The sequence below is a fragment of the Cydia amplana genome, chromosome 18 (genome assembly GCF_948474715.1).
Source record: "Cydia amplana chromosome 18, ilCydAmpl1.1, whole genome shotgun sequence".
Classification (NCBI taxonomy): Eukaryota; Metazoa; Arthropoda; class Insecta; order Lepidoptera; family Tortricidae; genus Cydia; species Cydia amplana.
In genome coordinates this window covers 2,102,289-2,129,189 of record NC_086086.1, presented here as the reverse complement: position 1 = coordinate 2,129,189, position 26,901 = coordinate 2,102,289, and the positions used below count along the sequence as shown (strand labels likewise).

At 37.8% G+C, this 26,901-nt stretch overlaps 1 protein-coding gene and 1 long non-coding RNA gene across 2 annotated transcripts in view; one reads left to right on the top strand and one right to left on the bottom strand.

Annotated features, from left to right (window-relative positions):
- The window catches only part of LOC134656273 (limbic system-associated membrane protein-like), a 58,852-nt gene extending 41,055 nt beyond the window's left edge, over positions 1-17,797 (bottom strand). The window contains exons 1-2 of the mRNA XM_063511792.1: positions 17,596-17,797; positions 11,129-11,265 (exon numbers count right to left, since the gene is read on the bottom strand). Of these exons, the coding sequence (XP_063367862.1) occupies positions 11,129-11,265; positions 17,596-17,635 (177 nt within the window). The 5' untranslated portion in view covers positions 17,636-17,797. The remainder of the gene's footprint in view (positions 1-11,128; positions 11,266-17,595) is intronic.
- The window catches only part of LOC134656295 (uncharacterized), a 551,434-nt gene that overhangs the window by 112,485 nt on the left and 412,048 nt on the right, over positions 1-26,901 (top strand). The gene's annotated exons all lie outside the window — the stretch shown is intronic.

Sequence of the window (26,901 nt, the reverse complement as noted above, 5' to 3'; positions counted from 1 at the left end):
CCTCCGGGATAACATATGAGTAGCACTCCTGGGGTAAGCCCATTTACACCCTAGCATTTAATATTATTATCTACCAGCTTCTATTCGAAATATGCTACCCATACGCTCGATGCAGGATTGGAGGCTCCTAGTCCAATCAGCAAGGTCAATTGGAACTCCTATCCTACCTTTCTAGCCAGACGGGCTATGACCAACACTTCGGAACCTATGCGTACCTAGATGACTATGAAGAGAAGTGTCAAAGTATCCATCAGTCATCAAAATTACTATTCTTTTTTATTTCAAAAGCTAGGGATGCGAATCCCATTTCCATTCCCCAGAACTAAAATATGAACTGTATTTCTAGTCTTTTAGAAGCATAAACGAAGTACTAAGTTTATTTGTTAAAAATATACTATATTTTATGAGACTGAAATATCAAGATGAGCATTATTTCACTCAAATCATCCTTTGGATTACTCTTGCCTGCCAAAGGTTCCCTAAAACAGCTAGACGTCGATTTCCTATCTCCGAATAGACTGTGTTCCTAATCCCAGCTTGATATTTAAGTTTTTATTGTGTAAATACCTTAGAAACAAGATTATAATACTCAGTACCTCGTCTTTACACCAGAAAACCAGAATCTCATAAATAAAAATAGAGATAAGATTTCACGTTAATTATTTTCCCCAAATAATTAAAATACTGGAAGATTTAAGCAATTTAAACCCCTATACCTATTTACGCACAATTTTAGTATAGCGAGACCGTAGTTGAAGTCCATTAAAAGAAGAAATATATCAATTTTACAGACCAAGACTAAAACGAACCCTAAATTCCGAATAATTAGTGTGTGAATTTACCCTAAACCTACCCTTGTCCCTACTCTAGTATAACCAAAGTACAGTTCGTACTTACCATCGACCTGGTACTTTGGAATATACGCAAGTGTATCCCTACTAAGAAGCTGTAGGAGTTCGGCGAGCGATTCCGAGAATGCAACCTAACAGCTCGTGGACTTGTCTCCCCCCATGGCGGGTTGCACAAAGGCAGGGTGGCAACATGGGTAAGACAGGGCCCTATTATGTATATAAGTGGTATAAATAAATATATTTAATATACGAAGCCTCCAAATACTGTAGATTTCAAATGGGCCCAGATTACTCCGGATGATGCGCACGTGACATCCCCATTATTCATCTAACAGCTGGACATTGGAGAGCTAAGGAGGGAGACGTTTTTCACCTTCTATGTTGGTAAAGAGAAGGTGCCAAGATAACCCTCATCTTGGAGCAAAAAGACTCCTAGACAGCTCACATTTAACACCGCAAGGGGTGAGCTGCCCAGCCGGACAAACAGTCAGTCCAAACAATGATCTGGTTTTGAAAAATATAGCAAAAGACCCCATAGTAAAACACTAAAATAACTAGGTTCTATTTTACGAACCAAACTCCACACAAAATTAAACTAACTAAACACAGAAGTGAAATCCCCTTAGACACCGTTATCTAAGTTCAGTTTTATGACGATATTGTCCCCATAAAACCAAACACAGACACGCCTTCCAAGCTCCTGTTATGCAACGATATTGTCCCTGCATAACGTGACGGCACTTAGAAAACACAGTGTAGAAAACTTCACTATAACACCACACAGTAGCAAAGAATCCCCGCAATAGCCTAAGTTCAGTTTTACGACGATATTGTCCCCGTAAAACTAAACACAGACACGCTTTCCAAGTCCCTGCTATGCAACGATATTGTCCCTGCATAACGTGGCGGCACTTAGAAAAACACTGCGTAGGAAACTTCACTATATTTAAATCCCGTACACGGTAACAAAGAATCTCCACAAAAGTCTAAGATCAGCTTTACGACGACACTGTCCCCGCAAAACCAAACACAGACACCATTTCCACGTTTAAATTCACCAGGTTAATTCCCGGCAAAAACAAACATAGTAACAGTAGTAGAGGAACTTTGCTCACCGAATATTTAAACGCCCGAGAACCAGAGTCACTGCTAGCCGATGGTTGAAGAATGAATGAATACCGGCGGTCCGCACCTGCCTTTTATACTCTTTTACTGGCGACATACTGGCGACATAATGGCGACATACTGGCGACATACTGGCGACATAATGGCGACATAACGGCGACATAATGGCGACATAATGGCGACATACTGGCGACATACTGGCGACTGGCGACATACTGGCGACATACTGGCGACTGGCGACATACTGGCGACATACTGGCGACTGGCGACATAATGGCGACATACTGGCGACATAATGGCGACACAATGGCGACATACTGGCGACACAACGGCGACACAATGGCGACATAATGGCGACATACTGGCGACATAATGGCGACATAATGGCGACATAATGGCGACATAACGGCGACATAATGGCGACATACTGGCGACCTAATGGCGACATAACGGCGACACAATGGCGACATACTGGCGACATACTGGCGACATAACGGCGACATACTGGCGACATAATGGCGACTGGCGACATACTGGCGACATAATGGCGACATACTGGCGACTGGCGACATACTGGCGACATACTGGCGACTGGCGACATAATGGCGACATACTGGCGACATAATGGCGACATAATGGCGACATACTGGCGACATAATGGCGACACAACGGCGACATACTGGCGACATAACGGCGACCTAATGGCGACATAACGGCGACACAATGGCGACATACTGGCGACATACTGGCGACATAACGGCGACATACTGGCGACATAATGGCGACTGGCGACATACTGGCGACATAATGGCGACTGGCGACATACTGGCGACATAATGGCGACATAACGGCGACACAATGGCGACATAACGGCGACATACTGGCGACATAACGGCGACATACTGGCGACATAATGGCGACATACTGGCGACATAATGGCGACATAATGGCGACACAATGGCGACATAACGGCGACATACTGGCGACATAACGGCGACATAATGGCGACATAACGGCGACATACTGGCGACATAACGGCGACATACTGGCGACATAACGGCGACATACTGGCGACATAACGGCGACATACTGGCGACATAATGGCGACACAACGGCGACACAATGGCGACACAATGGCGACATAATGGCGACACAATGGCGACACAATGGCGACATACTGGCGACACAATGGCGACATACTGGCGACATAATGGCGACTGGCGACATAATGGCGACATAATGGCGACATACTGGCGACATACTGGCGACATACTGGCGACATAACGGCGACATACTGGCGACATAACGGCGACATACTGGCGACATAATGGCGACATACTGGCGACTTAACGGCGACATACTGGCGACATAACGGCGACATACTGGCGACATAATGGCGACATAATGGCGACATAATGGCGACATAATGGCGACATAATGGCGACATACTGGCGACATACTGGGACAAACATTAATCAGAAAGTACCAGGATACCATGACTGAGGAAGAGGTTATTTGCCCCGTACCTATTAGCGATATGCAACCGACGACCAGTGATTTATTAAGACAAATGTTTACCAAAAGTACCAGGCTACCATAACCGAGGAAGAGGTCAAAAGTCGTAAAGTTCGATGCTACCAAGATCTATCCCTTTCACGCTTGCGTCTTAGAGAAAGACGGAGATATTCTCAATGACGTCTACGCACACATTCACAGGCAATAATCGGGTAGTCAGTTTGAGTAGACTAAATTGTAATAAAAAGGAACGCTTTATGGCCCCTCTACACGCACGAACCTGCAAGCATTATTTTACTTTGGGATACTTTTAGTCTCTTTCCGAAAAACACTCCTGTGTGGAAGTATTTTACGTTTATTAGTAGCAAACCTACTCAAAACATAGCGGGAAGTTTAAAATCTTAGGCGTTTTGGACTGTTTGTATTAACTCTGTACTAGGAGTTCAGACTTCAATACGACCGAACGTCACGCTGTCAATGTCACTGTCATTCTAATGCCAAAAGTTCACATATTTGGGTTAGTTTCAACTTGTAACGGTTATTTTACGCAAGTTATTAATCTAAATAGCAAAAAATTTATAGTGGGTTATATATTTAATGAAACCACAAGTGGTGAAATACGAAAAAAAAATTGTAATTGTGACATTATTCATTGGAATCATGCATGAAATACGCGACTGAAAGGGATTTTAGTATTCAAGGTATTTCTTTCTAGTTTGTGTGTTTTGTAATGAACAAATTAGGTTAATACTAGGTATGTAATAGGCATACGACCAGTCACACTGTGACTTTGACTTGCAGTGCATTTTGCGCAAACAAAGTTATATTTCTATTAATTTACCAAAAGCAATATCATATCACTAACAAATCAAGTTAAGACAGTTAATTTCATAACATACAATTCTGCCATGCCTGGTAATCATTCGGAATGCTTATACATACATTTGTCTTCTCCGCTAGATTGATTTACGATCGCCGCTGTATCTGTAAATTTCCTTAACAAAACGAGTGCCCCGATTTTGACGTTCAATCCGTCGAATCCCTCACTCCTTTTATCAAGGAAATTGGTATTACACCTCGTGCCAGTGCAGCGCAGTCGCTGTAGTAAATAGTAATGCAGCTGCAGATGCCATTCAATAGTCACCTTAACTCACTTGAGTATTAAGGAAGAGGAATACGGTAACTTTAACACCCACCCGCTATCTTGAGTTCAGTTACCCGTGAACAGGATACATGTCAAAATAATAGGTACAAAAGACATTCACAGTCAATATCCCGGTCAATATATAAGTCTAGTGAAACTAACCGTGAATCATTCAAAACTGTTATTTAAACAAGTATTTTACTTATAACCTACTTAGTTCGTATGAATAAGTGAAATAGGTAACAAAAATAACTATAACTCCCAAGAGTAAAACCTTTTCTTTTCACAATCCATAACTCCCGCGGGAACAATATAGGCCTTAGCCCTTCAGTACACCCGGTATGGGATAAGATCTTTTTCGACCGAATGTGGTTTGGGACGGATATTTTTTATTCAGTTTGTTTATAATGAAATTGGCTTAGTTATCATAGAAATGATCGAATATTACCTGAACGCGATAAGAATCTTCAACAATTAGTCGATTAATGTTGGTCACTAAATTTATATGGAAAAGTTTTCCATTGCTTGGAGTGTCAATAAAATACAAACTATAACTAATCTAAAACAATGTAACTACTTATAGAGTCTGTGCAGAAAAAGTTGTACAATGTATTGGATCCCATACATTTCACTACTAACAGCCTGATTCGAACTTTAAGATACGTCAAAAATTTGCTAAAGATTCGATATTGATCGGATATGTCAGTGTCGGATGCTCTCCTACGGCAACAACCTCGACGATAATACTTTTGCCTAAAAATCAAATACACACGGGAATATCATAATTATTATTTTGCGTCTAATGGAATTAAGCTTTTACAGATATTTTAATTTTCGAGGAAACTCTTTGCAAATAACACTCTTAATGTAAAATCGGGGATAAAAATATTGCCTTTGTAGCAGTAAAAAACTATCCAGGAGATTATTCACCCGCACATACCACAGGCGAGCGTTCTACTCAGATAGGTACTCCAGTTTAATATAGCCTTCGGTTTGTTGCTTTTGATACGGTGACCCAAGGCACAGCTGCACTGGTCCTGACCAGTCGAATGCTTGTCCACCCACAGTGATACAGTGCTAGGAGAGTGGGTAACCTTTTATGTGGCTTCCGATGCGAACGGCGAGTGAATAGTGGCCAAATTGCTAGTGAAGAGGCCGACTCATTCCCTCTAGATTGCGTCGATTCACCTTTGACCCGCCGAATTCATTTACGGCGACAAAAAATCACATAAAAAGCATTCGCACGGAAGCTATTTTCGGAGGAAGTCTATCAATTTGTTTGCGATTTTATCTAAGTGCGCTTAGTTCATTTTCTGTTTTGACAAAATATCCGAAATTGCGTTAAAAATACTTCGGAATTACGTTAAAAATTACTCACTATAGTATTATTTTATGATGATATAATATTTTCAATTTTACAAGTACTTAATTAAAATAATAATATATTATTGTTGTGTCTAAATATTATATATAAATTCATGGTTTTCTATCCGTGCGTAATTGTATTTTCCGTTATTTATATTAAGTTTTCTTTTACCTAACTAACTGTACTTTGGAAACCCAAACAGTACCTACTTACTACCTACTTATATTACATACCTAAGTATGAGAGGGTTGGATATTTTATAAATTACATAGAAATTAACTAACCCATCATAATCTCACCTATTGACGTGTTGCAATCGAAAATTTAAAATAGTTACGTATCCATTTCGTTTTATTACACAATGAATTCAATCCTGCTTGATCTGGGCTTGACCCATAAAAAGTCGAGCGCCGGGAAAGAATGGGATATCCAGTTATATCCAGTTAGTTCCGTCTCCGCTTTAAACCGCTGAAGAAAGTTTTAAAACCTCGAACGAGACGCCTCGAATACAAATTCGGATTGAGCCCGTGATCCGACCACATTAAATGGAAGTGTCGAAGTATATCCTCGCTCTTTGTAATAATATCCATCGTAAATTAAAAATGGTTTTTCGTGCTACCTAGGAATTTAAGTTAAAATTGTTTCGCAATAAATGAATACTGAATAACAGTATTGGGACATAATATTTTTCAACAGCAGAACGTGATAGTCTATTTTGAAAATCTATGTACCTACCTATCACAAAAAATAGCTCATTGTTATATACAGGGATAATCATTACCTACCTTGAATTATCCAAATACCTGTTCTATGTCTGATAATACTATATCAAATATCTTTTGACGATATTACAAACTCATAATTCCCTTTTTGGTATAATTGAATTGGGATAGATTGATTGACAGTTGATTGATTGATAAATATATACCTTTTATTAATAAAATATTTTTCCTGTTGTATCTGTTTTTAGACTAACTTAGGTGAGCTTTTGCTGTAATAAATACTTAAGTACACTACTTAAGTAAATTATTATTAATTTTTATACTGAAACAAATGGAAAAATTCACGTCATCGGGCAAGACTCGAACTTGCGACCTTTCGGAACACTGAGAGCTACCAAAGTTTACCGTAATAATATTCTATCTTAACGGCACCCGGAGTTCCAAGTTATGTTGAGAATGCACTAGTAACATTAAGTATGGGTTTATTAAATGCCCGGTGCCGAAGCGTTGAATTTTTTAATATTTCCTTTAATATATATAAAAAAATTGTATCACTCGCAGACGTATATGTTTGATAATAATAAGTTTATGACTACGCATACATGGGACTTCTCTAGAACAAGTCTGCGCCACTTGTGTTTCAGCCCATTTATATCGCTTAACTAACATTCAGAGCGGGCACTCTGAAGTTGACTACTCGTCTAAATCAAACATCCAGCCATTGCCACTGCAATAATTTCCCAGCACATCCAGTATAACTCCAGGATATTTGCCAAACGTTTGGCAACTACGAAACGCAAACTCCAAGTATGTCGACACACGTTAATCGGATGTATTGCGGACCAATTCCGCTTAATCGAGCGTCAAATATCGCCGAAATATTAACGTTCCCTGGATTACTTATTTGGTGTTTAATAGTACAACCTTCGAAGCAATGCGGAAAATAGGGCCCAGACTACATAAAGCAAGTACCTGAGTGTAGTGTGTATCTATCTAATACCTTTAAACGAGCAATTCTTGTTTATATATATATATATTTCGGGAATCTCGGAAACGGCTCTAACGATTTCGATGAAATTTGCTATATGGGGGTTTTTGGGGGCGAAAAATCGATCTAACTAGGTCTTATCTCTGGGAAAACGCGCATTTTCGAGTTTTTTTATGTTTTCCGAGCGAAGATCGGTCACCCAGATGTTATTAATTATATTAATAAACATCTTTTCTCCCTGTTTTAGTGAGGCCTGCCTCTCGATCGTGATTTTCTGTTGGTCTGATGATTGAGTGGCAAGTTTCCACTAAGTTTTTCCTATATATTACTTGATTGGAAGAATTAACTATTTTTGCTTTTCCCTATAAATATGCGAGAAAATAGACCCTTTTGTTTCTATATCAGCACCATCTTTGACGATAGATAGTGAGGTAAAAATTTAAGCACACGTTTTCCACTGTAAATTAGGTGAGTGCATAAAATATTTTGTTTTACATATATACACTTGATGACAATTAATAAAGTAGTCGGAGAATGCCGAAATGAGTTTTCTGTTATATTTTGGAGTTAAAAGACTGTACACAGGCCGTTGATTAAGTCAACCAAATTTGAAATCGATTTCATTACACAACTTTGGCAAGAAATCAAATTATTTTATTAAATATTTTGATTTGTGTGTTTTAAGTAGTCACACTACTATATAAATTATAATTATTATTAGTCGATTTCATTAATAATATAATATGTTATCTAAATGGTTACCTACGCTAGTATACTCTTATCAAGTAACTTCCCTGCTACGTTCTTATTTATTGCGTTCTTGCACAAAACACAGAAAAACAAACAACGCATAAAATACGAATTCGCCGGCACGGATTGATCCCGCATAGTCACTCTGGCTTTGTATTGGAACAACCGACAAAACCAGACCAACTAACCGTTTGTGACTGAATGGCTAAATGACTTTACCCGTGATAGATTTATTTGGAAAATAAGAGCTTTGGTCGCCAATTGTAAGGGGTTACCGTAAAATATAAACATACTTGTATTCCAAAGGCCTTTGAACTTCAATACTTAGAAATACTCACTGTCTCGAGAACTCGCGACTCCGGAATACTAGCCTACCAACCAACTGAGCTATCGATACTTACCAGTTGACAGCGAATATTTCCAACATAGCCTTCGGGAGGCGTCTATCAATACAAATACAAAAAATACAAAATAGTTTATTTGGTTTAACTTATGATACACTTTACATAAAAGGCTGGAGTCTCCCATTAAGTAAAACAATACTTGTGTCGGGAGAGCCCGCTCTTCCATTAGGAAATAGGGTAATAACCAACAAACTGTACTTAACTAAATCAATATACAATTTACAAATTATTATATTGTACTTACAAATTATTATACAATTTACAATTAATGATCAGTTTCAATTGTGTAATTACAATTAAAGATCTATAGTATTATAAAACAAAAATACAGGTACATAATTATATTTCAAGTGAAAGTGTGTGTGTGTGTGTGTGTATATGCATGTGTGTATGAGTGTGAGTGTGTGTATATGTATGTGTGTGTGTGTGTGTGTGTGTGTGTGTGTGTGTGTGTGTGTGTGTGTGTGTGTGTGTGTGTGTGTGAGTGTGTGTGAATGTGTATGTGAGTGGGATTCAGACTAACAGTGCCTCCGTTTCTTCATAATCCAGTGTGCTTAGCCATGATCTAACACTCTCTCTACACTTTAGATATGTCATTGGGTAAATGTTAAGTATTTTATTGACAGAATTATATAACTTGGCTGATTGAGTCGGAAATTGGCGTTGGGCAAATTTTGATTTGGTAGACGGAATATTAATAACATTGGGTATTCTCCTACGTCGAGTCATGTTGTCATTAACAAATTGTATAGCCTTGTGTTGTTTGAGAAGCAGAGCTTCTATATAGAGTTTTCTTACGGAGTGTAGGTCGCTAATCCGATATAATTCAGTAGTAGGGAATCTAAAAGGTTTAGAATATATGACTTTAAGCAAACTACGTTGCGCCCTTTCAACCTCCATGAGATTAGTTTTATTAGCCCCTCCCCATATCAACATCTACACTTCTTCTCCCGTCTTAGTTTGTGTACTTATCCAATTCATCGTGTCATGACCCGTGTTATCAAACATATGGTAACTTATTGGAGCGTTCAAACAGAAGGGCATTCACGCGCGATTGCTTGACTTGCGGTGCTAAATCAACCATACAGCGATGATTATGTGGTATTTACAGTCACATTTATTTTAGCGGCCAAGGTGGTCACATATATCTTGAACAAAGCCTCTTTTATCAATAAAGTTAAAGTGCATGTTCAGATATTTTTGAGCACCTTGGCCGCTCCAATATATCTGATGGCGACTGTACATTGGGCAACACATAATCGTTGTTCAAATTTGAGCGTAGTTTAGCGAAAGGTTTCTGAAGAATGTGTCAATTTTGACCCTCCTCGGAGTCGTGTTCCTCATTGCTGAGGGTCATGAACTCCCCGTATAATCTGATTCTCTCTGACTCTGATCTCTGTGGCTGCTTGTAGCTTGGTGAAACGCGACGTGCTTTTAGGTGTCCATGGTAGAAGGATCATAAAACTAACCCTAAACTTTATACGAGAGCACGTAAAATTAATACTACCTTTATAATCCATTCTTAGTAAGCATTCACAGGCATTCGAAATAAAATCATACGTCACCTACTCGTAAGCTATTAAATTAAGTGCAATCAAAAATCCCCGCGACATTCCGCGTATCTATGTTTGGTCAGACCGCGAGTCACAATACACGTGAGGCGTAGTATTCTCATTGCGTTATTTTTTTTTATTCATTTAAAACTTATGCTAATTTGATTGATACAATGGTAGTTATCCAATTTATGCTTAAATACTAGTACATTCATAGATTCAACTTAAAATAAGTAAAGGTCATGTTAAGAACTATAAATACCGGACAAATGTGTATTTTCTGTCGCTAATGGAAATTTGATAACAATACCTAAACTAAGTAAACATTTACTTGTTGCGTACATTGCGTTATTAATTATATATGAGACGTTCCATTTTCCAGAAAAGATAGAAAGAAGCCGTTCCTTAAATTGCGGGCTATATTCCGTACAGGCGGCCTAGCCAAGGTGCCGATCGCTTGCGCTTTGCCATCGAATCGCTTTGTGTGTCTCTATCACTCTTTCATATTAGTGGTCACAGTTGCGTTTCATTCGCTACGGAGCGTTAGCGATTGGCATATTGTCTACAGGGACAGGTTTCCGAGGGCCTACCGCGAACCACGTTAGATGTGTTGTCTTTCTGTCACACTTACGAATTTACAAGTGCGTCAGAGAGGCAACACGCTGAACGTGGTTCGCGGTAGCCCCTCTGATGTCTCACTGCGGACTTACCGCTCTATCGGCCAGGTTCCTCACTCGGCAGTGCAGGTACGCTGGCTGACCCACGGCGGCCGTGGCCTCCCGCTTCGTGCTGTTGTCGAAGTACGGCTGCCCGAGCGGCTCCCAGCCCCCACCGTCTGCTGATACCCCTGTCGGAAGAAATTTTATGTAGATTAGATTATCAAATTAAACTATTAACAACGGATTATATCGCGTATTCCGCATTACTGCATTCCGACGTTTCGAACCCTTTACAGCGTTTATCGTTTTATTAGGGTTCCGTAGCAAAATGGCAAAAAACGGAACCCTTATGGATTTGTCATGTCTGTCTGTCTGTCTGTCCGTCCGTCCGTATGTCACAGCCACTTTTTTCCGAAACTATAAGAACTATACTGTTGAAACTTGGTAAGTAGATGTATTCTGTGAACCGCATTAAGATTTTCACACAAAAATAGAAAAAAAAATTTTTGGGGGTTCCCCATACTTGAACTGAAACTAAAAAAAAAAATTCATTAAACCCATACGTGTGGGGTATCTAGGGATAGGTCTTCAAAAATGATATTGAGGTTTCTAATATAATTTTTTTCTAAACTGAATAGTTTGCGCGAGAGACACCTCCAAATTGGTAAAATGTGTCCCCCCCCTGTAACTTCTAAAATAAGAGAATGATAAAACTAAAAAAAATATAAAGTATATTACCATACAAACTTCCACCGAAAATTGGTTTGAACAAGATCTAGTAAGTAGTTTTTTTTATACGTCATAAATCCCCTAAATACGGAACCCTTCATGGGCGAATCCGACTCGCACTTGGCCGCTTTTTTCATAGGCAAAAACAATAATGGCATAAACCTCGTATAATCCACTATCGCGGTAACCGAAGACAATATTACATTAGATTTCTTTATTTCACGATGAAAATGTCCCGGTTTTTGGTAAATAAATTACCGTGTTAACTGCACATTCTGTTGTATTCTGCTTCGGTTTTGTTTTTATGTTCTGTGCGGATATGCGTTCACTGGTTCTGTGTTGTTTTGTGTTTGTTTTAAGTGTCAATGGGTACACGGAAAATCAGCGTCGTAACACAACTCATGTGCTGCGACACATGCTGAGTGTTATCCTTTTCTGGAACCCCTCGCAGCACTGTTACTTACCTACTAATTTACCTAGATTTAAGCCTATTTTAGTGTTGTTTTGTATGTGTGTTTCGAATAAAGCATCATTCATTCATTCATTCATAATTAATACTATAAATTTGCTACATTCCATACATACATTTGTAGAAGCCTCAGTCCGCGTTGATTCGGTAATTGGCCTAAACCAAAAGTTTCAAAGTTTTACGGCAACGGTGTATGATCGGTGCTAAAAATGCGTGTTTTTTCGGAAATAATCAGTCTTCATGTATTCGTAGAAGGACGCTACGAACCCAGAAGATTAGATGGGACACCCAATCCTCAAGAGAGGTATACAAACCATCTCGGCTGACCGTTTGGGAATGCGTCAACTGAATTTACAGCAATCAGCATGGCGATGCGTCCGCATTTCCGCAAAGCACGCATTGCACTAATCGGAAACACTAGCAAGGCTAAAACGGTATGCACAGGGAGGAATTGGGACAATTACTCAGGAGATTACCGAGTGTGAGAGTGTTAGAAATAAGTATGGCACGTGTGTCATAAGTGGTCACTTGTGTTAGTTCTTTAATTCGATCGATTCAGTTATAGATTTTGGTTATTTTTTTAGGTTAACTGGAAGATATATCTCATTGATTATAGGGATAATTACTTATCAATGTACAACTGCTGTTACCTATCTTTGTTTCGTACAATAAAGTGTTTAATACCTTTACTTACTTATACTTACTATCCGGCTCGAAGGACCAATATAAGCGCTGGTGGCCTAGCGGTAGGAGCGTGCGACTTTCAATCCGGAGGTCGCGGGTTCAAACCCCGGCTCGTACCAATGAGTTTTTCGGAACTTATGTACGAAATATCATTTGATATTTACCAGTTGCTTTTCGGTGAAGGAAAACATCGTGAGGAAACCGGATTAATCCCAATAAGGTCTAGTTTCCCCTCTGGGTTGGAAGGTCAGATGGCAGTCGCTTTCGTAAAAACTAGAGCCTACGTCAATTCTTGGGATTAGTTGTCAAGCGGACCCCAGGCTCCCATGAGCCGTGGCAAATGCCGGGATAACGCGAGGAAGAAGACTTACTTATACTTACTATTAGTTCCATAATAATTCGGTGAAAAACAATACATACATACATACAATATAATACATATGTCGCCAGGCACGGAGAGGAATTACCTTGTAGAGCACTAAATCGTTTTGCTCATCACTATTTGTAAAATTATTAAGGTGCGGTAGAATGTGGCATGTTGTTCTAAGCGCTATTCAGGCTGACTGGTCAATGCTCAACCGCCTATTGCCCAATTTCGGAATCGTCCCGACTACTCCCTAAGCCCACGGATTTCACCCGATTACGTCCAAATACAGCCTCCATTAGAGAGATCCCTTCGCACGATAAAAACCTACTTTGTTTCCCGTCACGTGCCGTTATTTTTTATGCTCCACTTTTTGGACATTAACCGGGCCGTTTTGTAAATATTTCATTTTGTATTCAGCTTATTGAAAAGGAAATTTTTGTGAGATAAAAGAGTCTCATTTGTCTGGATTTGTAGTGAAATTGAGTTTGACTGTTGGTTGGGGTTAATAGAAACAATGCCGTTCGCGTGATTAACACTCGCCCTTCGCGAGAGAACGGTGAGACCGATTCTTGTTGAAAAATTTGTTAGGGTTTTGACCCTTTTTTGATACGACCTTGACGATATCTCATTGACGATAGCTTATCAGTGCGAAAGAACTGGGCTATAACCGCGAAAATCGAAGTTTTACACTGTCAATCTAATTACGCCTTCACTGGAGTAAAAGAGAAAGATCCCCGCAATTTGCGAATTTCGGTTTTCGCACTTGAAGCAGTGGGGACAAAACTTAAATTTTGATGTCAAATAGATTCCTGTTTGGCATCTCTTACTAGGGACTTAAGGCCTGGCACACCGGCTTGCGTGTGCGTGACGTGTACGTGCGCAAAAATGTTGGAGCCGCACACGCGCACGTCACGCAAGCGGTGTGCCGTCTCTCATAAGGATATGTATACTACAACGCTGCACGCGCACGTGCACATCACGCACACGCAGCCGGTGTGCACAGGCCTTTAAAGAATTATTATGAACAAACCCAACAAATAACTGACGTTAACAAACGTTAATTAAATTTGGTGTTTCGGGGAAACGTTAATTGAGTCTTTATTTCAATAGGCCAACGAGAAATGGATAAGGTTTCTTATTTCTTATCAAAAAATGTTATGTAAATAAATTGATTGATTTCTAATGTTATGTAAATAAATTGATGATTTTTTTTGTGTTTATCATAAATATTTGTACCTAAGTTATGGACGTTTTCTATATAACTATATACAAATTACTAGCGACCCGCCCCGGCTTTGCATGAGTTAACAAATTATACATTAACCTTTCTATTGAATCACTGTGTCTATTAAAAAAAACCGCATCAAAATCCGTTGCGTAGTTTTAAAGACCTAAGCATACATAGGGACAGACAGACAGCGGAGCGCGAAGCGACTTTGTTTTATATTATGTAGTGATATATGTATCAGGGATGTTGCGAACATCCGCATCCGCATCCGCAACCGCGGAACTTCCGCATTATTTTCAACATCCGCATCCGCATCCGCATCCGCATAAAATCGATGCGGAGCTTATGCGGATGCGGATGTCGAACAAGTCGGTACACGTACAGGAACGTCTTAGCGGCGGCGTAAGTGCTAGGTAATTTCGTCATTACCTATAACGAAATCGTCTAGATCCAGAAAAGTCGGCCAAGTTACTGCAGTTTATTAAATATAACGCACCTATATTCTTGCTCAATCAAATACTAAACGTTTCGTTTTTTTTAATAAAAAAATACTAAAAATGTAATATTTGACGTTTTCTAAGTACTTAATCTTGACATCCGCATCCGCATCCGCATCCGCGGATGTGAGCCTTTAAATATCCGCATCCGCATCCGCATCCGCGGATGTCAAAAAATCTGCATCCGCAACATCCCTGATATGTATCATCGTCTAGTAGCCACTTTTATTATTTAAGAACTCATTTATTATAACAAGCGGTAAAAAATAAAACTAACTACAATTAAAATAACTAAAACTAAAAATTAAAAGTGCCTATCAAAATTTTGAGCCCTTGGCACAGAATAAATAATAGTATTAAGTACAGAAGACTCACTCTCTAACAAAACGCGTCTGTTACGATCAGCACAGATATGGCCGCTATGTGACGACAGCGCCACGCGCGGCTTATGGCTTTCCCCAAAATTGGGGCCGGAACGGATGTACTTTTAGCTACCTGTAGCAAAGCGACGAAATCGCGGAGTGAGACACGCCTGCCCTTGGTAGGCTTGGGTGCCCATCACGCAGGCAGCGTTCCCGCGCTGGATTGCTATGGCCAATATTTGAGCGAGAAAGCTGCCTGCGCGGGGGTCACCTGTAGCCGATTTATTTGTTTCATATTTATAATAATAATTATGTGAGTCAGGGATCGGAACCGGTTTCTTGCAAAAACTTAGAAATAACCATATTTTTCGAATTATTTTATACTCGAAATGTAGGACTCAGTTGTGTTTTTAGGCTACGACTTCGTATTATTAGATTGCCCAATTAGAAATGAAGTAATTAGCAAAGAACGAAAAAATACCGTTTCCGTTCCCATACAAAAAATACCGGTATCCGATCCCTGATGTGAGTACCGACTGGCTGCACGACAAACGCACGATGATAAGCAAATGCTATTTTGCCGCATTGTGGACACAGTTTCGGAGGCTGTAGAGGAGCCGGGGGCTTAATGTAACAGGGGTAAGTAGTAACGCTCAATTTTGACGGGGAATTAAAAACATTATAATTTTTTTTTGCTGAATGACTTTCTTATAACTCGAGGAATAACGTAAACACCGCCATTGCCCCGCCAGACATCGAAGCGAGTGGATGTACATACGAGCTCTATTTCGACCAGGTATTGAAAAAGAAATAGGGGGTAAGTTGTAACAACTCCCAGTTTTTCAAAAAGTGACTGGTGCAAAAGATTCGTAAACATTTAAAATTATTTTGTAATCAGAATTAGTGCTTAGATTACAGACCCTCATACTCAGAATCATACAATAATCAATTACGGGGTAAGTTGTAACAACTCCCAGTTTTTCAAAAAGTGTCTGGTGTAAAACATGCGTAAACATTTAAAATTATTTTGTAATCGGAATTAGTGCTTAGATAAATACTTTACATACCCTCATACTCAGAGTCATGAAATTATACATATTTAAGACGAAAACTGTTACAACAAGCCCCCCGCTCCCCTATTAACAAATTGAGAAGGACAAAATAATATCTATTATCTCAGTCTTTGTATGCGGACAACGTATCTGCAGCGCTGGCGGAGGCCTGTGTGTAGTTGATACAATTTACGGTATTTCTACTCAGTAAGTCTCATAAATCATATCATGCAGGTACTAGTGATTCTACTAGAAGAAAAAAATAAACCTAATAGTCCTAATCCTACATTTTCTAGTTTGACGTCAATACAATGGATAAATAAAAGTAGAGTTAAGTATTCGATTCCGGAAAATTGGGGTGCTTTTGTATCTTGCAGCGTAACTATTAGCACAGTACTCATCATTCTGAGTAGGAATAATCAATAACATCTTGGATTCCAAAGAGCTGTCGGTTCAACGATCTATCGCCTTTTTATTACAATAACTGTTATAACAATTAGAAACACCTCTGAAATATAAACCTTGCTCCTCAAGATTTCGAGAATAAATACCTGGAGGTCAATTTTAAATTTAAGCAGTTGTCTCAGGTCAATTTGAAACTGGTTTTATTACGACTGATTAGATTAGATTAGATTAGATTCATTTATTTCTCATTGAAAATGGACATTACACGTCACAATAAAATGCATTCACAAAAAGATCGTCGCAACACAATAACAATAATAATAACTATTAATCTATATTATAAAATAACCAAACTTAAGTTATTATAAAATAACCTAACTTAAGTTTGAAAAGAAATAAAGGAGTTAATAACTATGAATCTAAATTAATAGGTAAATAATAATCTAAACTGACGATCGTCTTGGTGATTGGCGCGCATCTCAATTACGACTTTTACTTCATTTGCATGCACCAATCAGCGTGAGCAAGGTCGTGACAAAATAAGATCAAAACCGTATTAAGTTGTGGAATGTATGGGGCCCAATACATATTCCACCACTCTTCTCTTTCCGCACAGACTCTAAATATGAAGGGCTCCTAATATACCACCACCTAACGAAACGAAGGCGCAATTTACATCTGTAATCCGTAAAAAGGCCGTCGCTAAAGTGAATGTGCAAACTTACCAAACAATATGATAATACAGCTAAGCTCAGCCGTCCACATCGTGCTCGACTTCACATGTTCCAGGCACTTCACAGTTCACTGCACACTACACTCGACACTCAGACACTTCGCCCGGCGTCCGGACATTGTTTTTAGCTTATTCTCTCATAGTCAATTGCTGAAGGTGGGTTCGGAAGTCTTCAAAGGGTTCTGAAACAAGGGAAGAAATAGGTTAGGTACTTATTTAAAATATCTACATTATGCACTCTTTATCCCGGTATTAGCCAATCCGGCACGCCCAGTAATCCGGATGATTCGCTCTATAATAGTAATACGGCAGTTTACAAAGCCGAACGCTGGTTTACAGAGCGGTTGCTTAAAATAAATAATATCAAGTGTTTTTTCTCACCTGTACCACTACCACCAGTTTGACACTGACATAAACGCCATCGAGAACGTAATTTACTTTCTATGCATCTCGCTCGTACCCGCATATTAAGGCAAGCGAGATGTATAGAAAGTAAATTACGTTCTCGAAAGCGTTTATGTCAGTTTTGACACTGTCAATGACTCATGGTACGGGCTCTGGATAACTAACCGTATAAACATGGCAACCAGTGAATCTAAAAATTGATTTACCTGATAATACAGTCCTAGACAGAATTACCACTTTAATAGACATAAAAAAGTAAGAAAATAAATGAGGGCGCCACTTTCTACGTGACTGTCACATTTTTGACGTAAAATGTTTAAACATGGCGACAATTTAGTATGATTTTTTTTTAGTTCCATTTTATTTCATTTCTACTATTTTATCTCGCACTGTAATCCTTATCGTATTTTGTAACTACGAGTATAAGGCATTTTCCTTTTCTGTCACATGTTCCCGTCAAACCCGATAAATTTATTGTAAATATTCTGCTTTGTCGACAAATTTGCACAAAACATTGCAAAGCAGCCATTTTTAAAATGAAATTTACATGCTACATCCATTTTTTACCCCACGTCATGTTCAGCAAACACTCCGGGGCGACCACAGCGACCACTTGACTCTTTCATGTTTTGCGCTGTATTACCACTTTTGATTTTTACACGGATAAAAAGGCATTTTGAGCGTTATACCTACTGGACGTACTTATTTTATGTAATAGGCAGCAAACGAGCCGCCAGATGGGAAGCAGTCATCGTTGCCCATAGACATAACAACATCAGAGGTGCCATTTATGTGTTGCCAACATTTGAGAACCCTAAATACCTACCTACTTTTTGAAGAACGTAATTGAGCCATTTTATTTAAAGTTGCCTCTACACTTTTTTTAATTTGTGAATTTCTATGTCATTTCTACTCGGAATCACGAGCTCTTTCTATCCTAATAGGAGAATATATACATAATATATACGTTATAGTTTAGATTTCAACTAGTTCTCTTTTGCAGCGCAATTCGGGCAACCAATGTCACTTTTACGATAGGTCGTGTTAGATATCTATTAGATGTGAATTAGATCTCTAAGTAATATCTTGTGGAAATCGTTCAAGAGTATCTCCAGAATCGCGGAAATGTCAAATTTGACAGGTTAGTTCTTAAACATATCGTTATCGTATCTTGGCGATGTCTAAAAGATATCTAACAGATGTCTATTACAAAATCCGAATCGGGCTGCTAGTTTTAAGGCTTTTGGTGCGTTCACTGTCAGCTTTAGTGCTATGAGCGTAGCCGATAACGTTGGTTTTCCGCTACGATAACACAACCTCCATACCTGGCAGTGAATGTGTTAAATTCACTAAACATGTTTAGTGTTGTTATAAGCCCTCTCTGTAAGCCACCACCACTTGCAGATTCCCTCTAACTCGCGGTTAACCGGTTAAACCGCTAACCCAGTGCCAAATTGTACTGGTAATCATGGTAACTCCAGATTTAACCGATTAACCCTGGGTTAATGGGATCGTGCAAGTAGCCCTAAGCGGCAGAAAACCGTCAAGAAATAGTAGATCCACTTACCTAATCCAAGATTATAAATTACGTATTACTTCCCCTACATTCCAATCCTGTGAAAGGACTCCCTTAAGGCTGGCTGCGTTCCCTTTTTGAATCACTAATCCTTGCTTTCTTCTTATATTCTAATCGCTTTTCCGGTTTAAACAAAAGTCTGTTATTTTCCAAGAATTAGGTAAACACTCAATGAAAGCTTTTGCCACCTGATCTTACTGAATAAATTAGTTTTTAACATGTCGTCTCTCTAATGAAATACCCACAGAAAAACAGCAATTAAGAAACACTCAACATTTACCTACTAAATGAGATTTAAACAAATGTTTACAACTTTGGGAACAAATCAAATTATTTTATTAAATATAAAATATTTAATAAAATATTTGTGTTTTTTAAGTAGTTACACTATTATATATAAATTATAAACTGAAATAGATGTCATATATTAAAGAAAAAGTGACAAAGCCCTCCAGTGGTGTAGGCCCGGATTCGAACGCTAACGCTTTCGTACAAATATTCTATCACAATACCTAAATATCTAAGGTTCCTAAGCTCTTTAAACTAATCAAAATATCAGAATCGCTAATTTATGTCTAACACAATATTTATCGTTAAAACGTATGATGTGGCACGCAATATCATAAAAATACCAATGCGCGCGACGTCGAGAATAAAACAACAATTTAATAAAACCTCCACCGTTTGAAGTGGTATCGATAAACGTAGGTAAATGTGACGTAAACCGTTTGTTCTCTTTAACTCTACTTCGGATTCGACGTTTGTACGATTGTGTGGGAAATTCGAATAGTCGTTCAGAGTTTGAAAGGAATAAAGCTAACGTTTCCATAGATAAGATAAGATAAAGATAAAAGATAGTTTATTCAAGTAGGCATAATTACAATGCGCTTATGAACGTCAAATAAAGCTAGGTAGAGCTAGGCATAGATTCGTTAACATTCTTTTTTCGTGTGAGGTGAAAAATAACTGGAATATTTTGTTAAATGGATTGTAATGTTTGTATTTTGTGGCATTTATCATCTATTTTTTTAATGAATTCTATATAAAAAAAGATAGCTTTTTGTGATTTCACATACTTGTTATAAGTTTGTGTCAAAGGGTTAAAAAAAAAGAGAGAAAAAACTCAAGAAACCCTACTTATTTTTTTCTTTTCATTCATCTATCGACACCCGACGCGTTCGCTCCATCGCTCATTCTCGGAAAGTAAACTGCTAATACAAACACCCGAGTGGAAAGTGCCACTTAAAACCTTAGGGTGGGGTGGAAAGTAATTTTAAGATTTAACTAAAACATTTAAGTAATCCCGTCCAATGCATAATATAAAGGAAATAAAATGAAATTGATTTTTTATGAAAACATGACTTAAGAAATGAAGAAATTAATTAGAAAAGGAGTAGAAAGTAAAACGCCACTTAGTTATAATACTTATAATTGGCAACAGAGTTTTCTAAGCTTTTTAGTTTATTAAGGTAATGCAATTAACGTGTTTTTCAAACAACATGGATTTAAATTTACTTGTCAAAACTTAGTCACTAAAGTTAATGCGTAGTGAGTAGAGAAATGCATGCAGATTTAAAAATGTCCGTAGGTATGTTGTTCGTAAATCGAACACGGGAAGTAGATGATTTTTATCTTTATAAATAAAAAAATAAAAAAGAGCATAATAATCGTATGAAAACAAAAAGAAGTTCATAAACAAGGTCTCATTAAGTGAAGGTTAATTGCTATTAAGTTCCAGCCGGTATACAATGATAATTAATATTCAACTGCATTAATCGGTTAGCGTGCGTTTCACACTTGTGGTTTATTTGCCACGCTGTATAAAATGGCAACTATATTTATTGCTTTTAAAGTTGATTCATTTAAACTTTTTAAAAATAACAAGTAAGGTTTTGTGCAATTATGTAATATGTAGGCTTAGCACTCGAGCGCCGCGACGGTATCTTGCGCGCGGGATAGACTATGATGCGTAATCTGATGGTAATAAAAAGTTATAGATTTGATCTAAATATGTTATGAATATGATGTGTCAGTATCAAAAGTACCGTTTCTGATTAAAGAACTACCATCAAAATACGCCTCTCGGGTAGGCGTTCATGCTAAGCCTATACTTATACAAGCATAGTGTTTAATTAATTATAGTTCGTTGTGAAAAAAATTATTTAGCACAGTGGGTTATATGTCGAACCTAAAACCTTCTTTATTGATTTTTAAGAGCTGTCCTCAATGAGTCAGGTGTTAGACGTTGTTGAATTCCCAATGTCAATTAATTATTTATCGACGTCAATCCTTCTAGCCTATTATTCCAATAATAGGATAATAGTAGGACTAGGAGTCAGTCCTACTGCCTAAATAAGGTATTTTTGAGTCATTACACCAAGGCATTTTTTACTTGGGTTAAGATAAAAATATGCAATTTGAAAAACAAGGGATATTTAACAAGGGGAATAAATCATATTAGAATAGAATAGAATCGAATAGAATATAATTTATTCGTAAGCACAGACAATATATAATATGAAAGAAAACACAAAATAAGATTAAAGTGCCACGAAATGGCCTCATCTCAGCATGTTGCTGGTGGCTTTCAGCGCTGGTCTTCCGATGAGACTATCTAGTGAGAAGAATCACGGAGGGTAACAGACAAGAATAGCTGTGTGATAGGCAAGATTAGCTGTCTAGTACAAGACAATTTTGAAGTGATAAGTGAATTAATGAAAATAAACACAGATAACAGACAGACAGACAGACAGAGATACTTTTGCATTTATAATATTATTAGGGATGTGGCCTGAATTGTCATATTTATGTATACTTCATTGCCTCCTAAGTTTCGAATCCCGGTCAGCATTTATGCCGTTTTCAACCAAAAGGGTACATTGTTGGTAGTCAATAAGACGCTACTTCCATATAACGTCGCCTAGTAGTAAAAGCCTTAGCTTAGATTGTCTCCAAATATTTGTTTATTTATACTTTACTAAATTAAACACGTAATTATCCATTTCTTTCTCATCAACTCTCAACCCTTTAGTATAGCATACCAGCTAAATCATAAACCAAGAGAGCTTTTTATAAGAACCATGACATCTCGCGTGTCTGCGTGATATGAAAATGTACGTTGCAACTCGTATCAAAGGGGGAATGGAAAATATTGGAAATGATACGAAGCTTTACGCTTTCAGATACCATTACTTTAAGTACATTTGGTTAAGTTTATCGTATGTAGACTATTATTATGTCTTTTAACATAGATTTATAAATACTAAAATGTTATAGTAGTGATTCTAAATAGGGGTAGTTTAATGGAATAATCGGGTTTCACACGCACAACGCATAAAACTTTAACACTTTTCGGAAAGTAAATCTATTATGTAAATATAATTATTTAGAAATGGGGCCATGCATAATCGAGGGTTTTTATGACGGGCAGTAAAATGCTCTCTTTTGTGGAGTGAAAAAGTATTAATAATCAGTCACGAGAGTGCAAACGAGGCATTGTGCGGGACCGAATGAGGTCTCAATAATTTTGTGAACGTTTGCAGGCCAAAAATGTTAAACATATTTATCAAAACAATTAGGTATTTGTTTAATAGTATTAAATCGCCTTATGCGAAGGTCAGACAGAAACAAAAGCCGCTTAAGAAAAATCAAATCGATCACATTGAAAATTTTCTCGTTATGGTTACTGGGCAAAGCTATCACAACCCTTAATAAACTAAATTTTATTGGTATTTTTTTCAAGTTCTTAGCGGTTTTTAGCGATTGTTTTGGGTGATGTTCGTTCATTGTTTAGCTTTAAGCTATATAATTATATTTATTTTTTTATGATAATATCATGAGAGCATAAACTAGGTCATTCAGTAGGAAATCTAGACTTAACCGGCGGTACTATATCGACCACTCTCCCCTAAGTCCTAAGCGTAATATATAAGATATTTAAGAGTATATAGTAACAAACATAAGAGTATACACGGGGTATACATGGCCCAAGAAATCTTTGGAATAAGTTTGCTTTTATGATTAATAGACTCATATTAAAAACACATTTACTTTTTTTTTAAAGATATTTTTGTTGTATTTCATTTAGCTACATTTATAAATCTTATTCGTTGTCAGTACTAAAAGCTTTTATAACGAGCCATTTAGAGATCACGCAGTGAATAAAAACGTTTCTTGTTTGAAAATATATCTCTTTGTATATTTATTGAGGTACAATTTAAATAAATTGTATTGTTTATTGTGTGGGTGTGATGTTTATTTTAGAAATGCCGGCAGTGTTAAAATTGTACTAGGCATACAATTTTCACACTGCCGGCATTTTTATAATTTTGACCGCAGAAATTCGTATTAAAATTGTATTCGACTTTCAATGTGCCTCATTTGACAGCAAAGTTATGATAGGCTTTGATTATCTTTTATTGAAGCCAACTTTTCGTGCGACTACGTGTAGTAAGATTTTATAATTTTAGTCACTTTGGTATTAATCTTACAGAGGATTGAGGAGGACGTCTTTTAACACCGCTGCTCTAATCTAGATAAAGTCGCAGTTGTCTGCTCTAAAGAGTTCAAAAATACCTACATATACACGTATACTCAATAAATATGAATCTAATTAGATACCCCACAACCACCATATAAAACCACCGAGGGCCCAGATTTTCATGCAGAAAGTGCCTGAGGAAAAATGAGCCGTGTACTTTTTAGGTTGATCCCAGCGTAAGGAAAAGAGCAGAGTAGAGGCCGCAGGGGCAAACATTTTGTATGTAAAATTTGAGCTCCAAACACCTATCCTTACCTACCTATCTACCCACGTACGTACCTGCCTAAGCTCAAACGGTTTGCCAAATGTATCTTAAAAAAATACCGTTAAATAACAAGAAATTAAACTTCTTGCTTTGATGTCGCTTGTTGAATGTTTGAATATGCCTCCAAGTCTCATTCAAGAAGCGACTAGGCGACGCTTGGCCGTCGACTTACAAATGAGGTCACGGAAGTGCTATTTGTAACGAAAACTCCCATTTGTTTGACACGTGACGCCTTATCCACGTCTTTAAACATTTTAAAGTCATTTTGTTAAGTTGAGGGACGAGATTGCTGATAAGTTTAAGCTGTCTTTGACACGAGAATTTACACTTATAATGTTTGTGACTTTTTTATTGCTTTTTTTATAATAGATATGTTTTTTGTTCAGTTGTGTTCGTAAAAAACGTAATATATTAGAGTCCCAATTTTTCTTTTTTTAAATACATGCGATACTCACATGAAAGCTGCAGTTTGTATTTTCTTTTTAATACATAGGTTTCGAATCTGGTGCTTAGTCCTAGTGCATCATTTGATTGGCCCGATGTTCTAAAAGGTTGCAGGTTCGAGTCAGTGTCGCTGGCAGACGTATGCTGCTGCAATGTTGAAACGGCCGAATTGAGTTGTTGTTGTCGTCGCAATTGAAACGTAAACCTTCCTTCATATTATAACACTTTAAGGTAAATACAATGAAAATATATCGCGTTAAACCGTTTCACGTTTGTGAAATTAAATATGTTCCCTCATATTGTCAAGGAGATCGACAATGTGAATATTGTCCATGATCCAACCCCGTTGCTGCAACGCTGCAGCAGCAAAAATTATATAGTCGAAATTCGATTGTAACCTTATATAACGTTGGTTGGTAACCGGGAAGCTTTTAACCTTTTAACCGCCAGCAATTTTTGATCGAGCGTGCTCGTGTCGCCACCGACAGTAATCGTACCACGCAGAGTAAGGTTGGCATAGTTACGGGAGTTATAAATGTGCTGTAAAAACCAAATCAGATCTTTGTCTTATTTATCAGACTGTGGCGAAATGAACTGGATATGTAATGTCTTATACATCAGACTCTGGCGGTTAAAGGGTTAATTATTTAAAATTACAATAATTTCCAAACAGATGTTTGTTTCCGAACTTTGTCCGAGTATCCTATAAAAGGGTGAAAGGGAGGCCGTAAATAAGTTACTTTAAATCCGTTCCAATTTCAATTTGATATTGATTCAATTATCTATTTAGGTACTTATTTATTTATTACATTTGCACAGAAAACAGAATGAATGATTAAATTGGTAGTAAACGTTTTATATTAGTCACTCGACCGACTTGTGTGACCTCGCTCTGCGTAATGGTGGTAATCTACTGTTAAGGATGACTCACGCTAGACCGGGCCGGGCCCGGGCCGAGGCGTCCGACATGTCATTTTCTATGACGGCTGATCGGTGATCACGTGGTGCTTTCCATAGTAAACGAAGCGCCGGAAGCTGCGGCCCGGTCTAGCGTGAGTCATCCTTTATTGGATAAACTCCTTCAGGAAAGAAGTGTACCCTCATCTCCTCTAGTGTTGCAGGTGTCTATGGACTACGGTAATTACTTACCATCAGGCGATTCGTCTGATCACAAGCGACACAAGCCTTATTGAGATTACGGTGGGACTTTGTGTAATAATTGTGGTTAATTTGTGTAAGAAATAATAGATTTTTATATATGGGGCAACAATGACAATAAATTCACGTTTATATGATTTACGATTAATTAGCCTAATAGGTACCTACAATAAGACATCAAAACTTAATGCAGGATAATTATGATGGTCATTATTATCTACGTGACAGGTTACTAACGCAAACGGTATCCGCATGGTATAATAATATACTCCGCCTGGTACTCTCTTCCGAGATTCGCGAATGACCTAACTGTCACTTGCCTACGTCATCATGCTGTTTACAGGTTCTCAAACTTTAAAATGTGGGAGAATTTTAACCAACGGTGAAAATTATTTTAACGGCATTAATTTTAAGTTATTCATGTAGAAACATAGTAAAATAAAACAAATCTATACTGCACTTTTCACCCCTACTCTTACAGTTCCGAATAGAGCAGCCAACCATTTTCGTAACAAAACATTAATTACCAAGCTTACGACGTGAAAAGTTTGGAAAACACTGCGACTGCTGACACTGAGCGAGAAGGAAATAACAATTAACACGCGTTCGACAAGGATGACGGTCAGGGACAAAATGGCGGATTGTCAAATGTGACAGCGCTATCCTGTGTTGCCAGTAGTGTAAACAGAATTACCCGAACGTCTGAAATTTCTTTCGTGAATCGGAAGATATTGCTAACGAATAATTAAAAATGACGTGTTATTGTAAAGTTTAAGATAAAATACATATAAATGAAAATTATAAAATTATAAAGAAATATTTTAACTTATTAACCATAGATATAATGTACCCATGTAACATGTTATGTTGAAATAAAGTGGCAATGTTATTGTGACGTAGGCAAGTGACA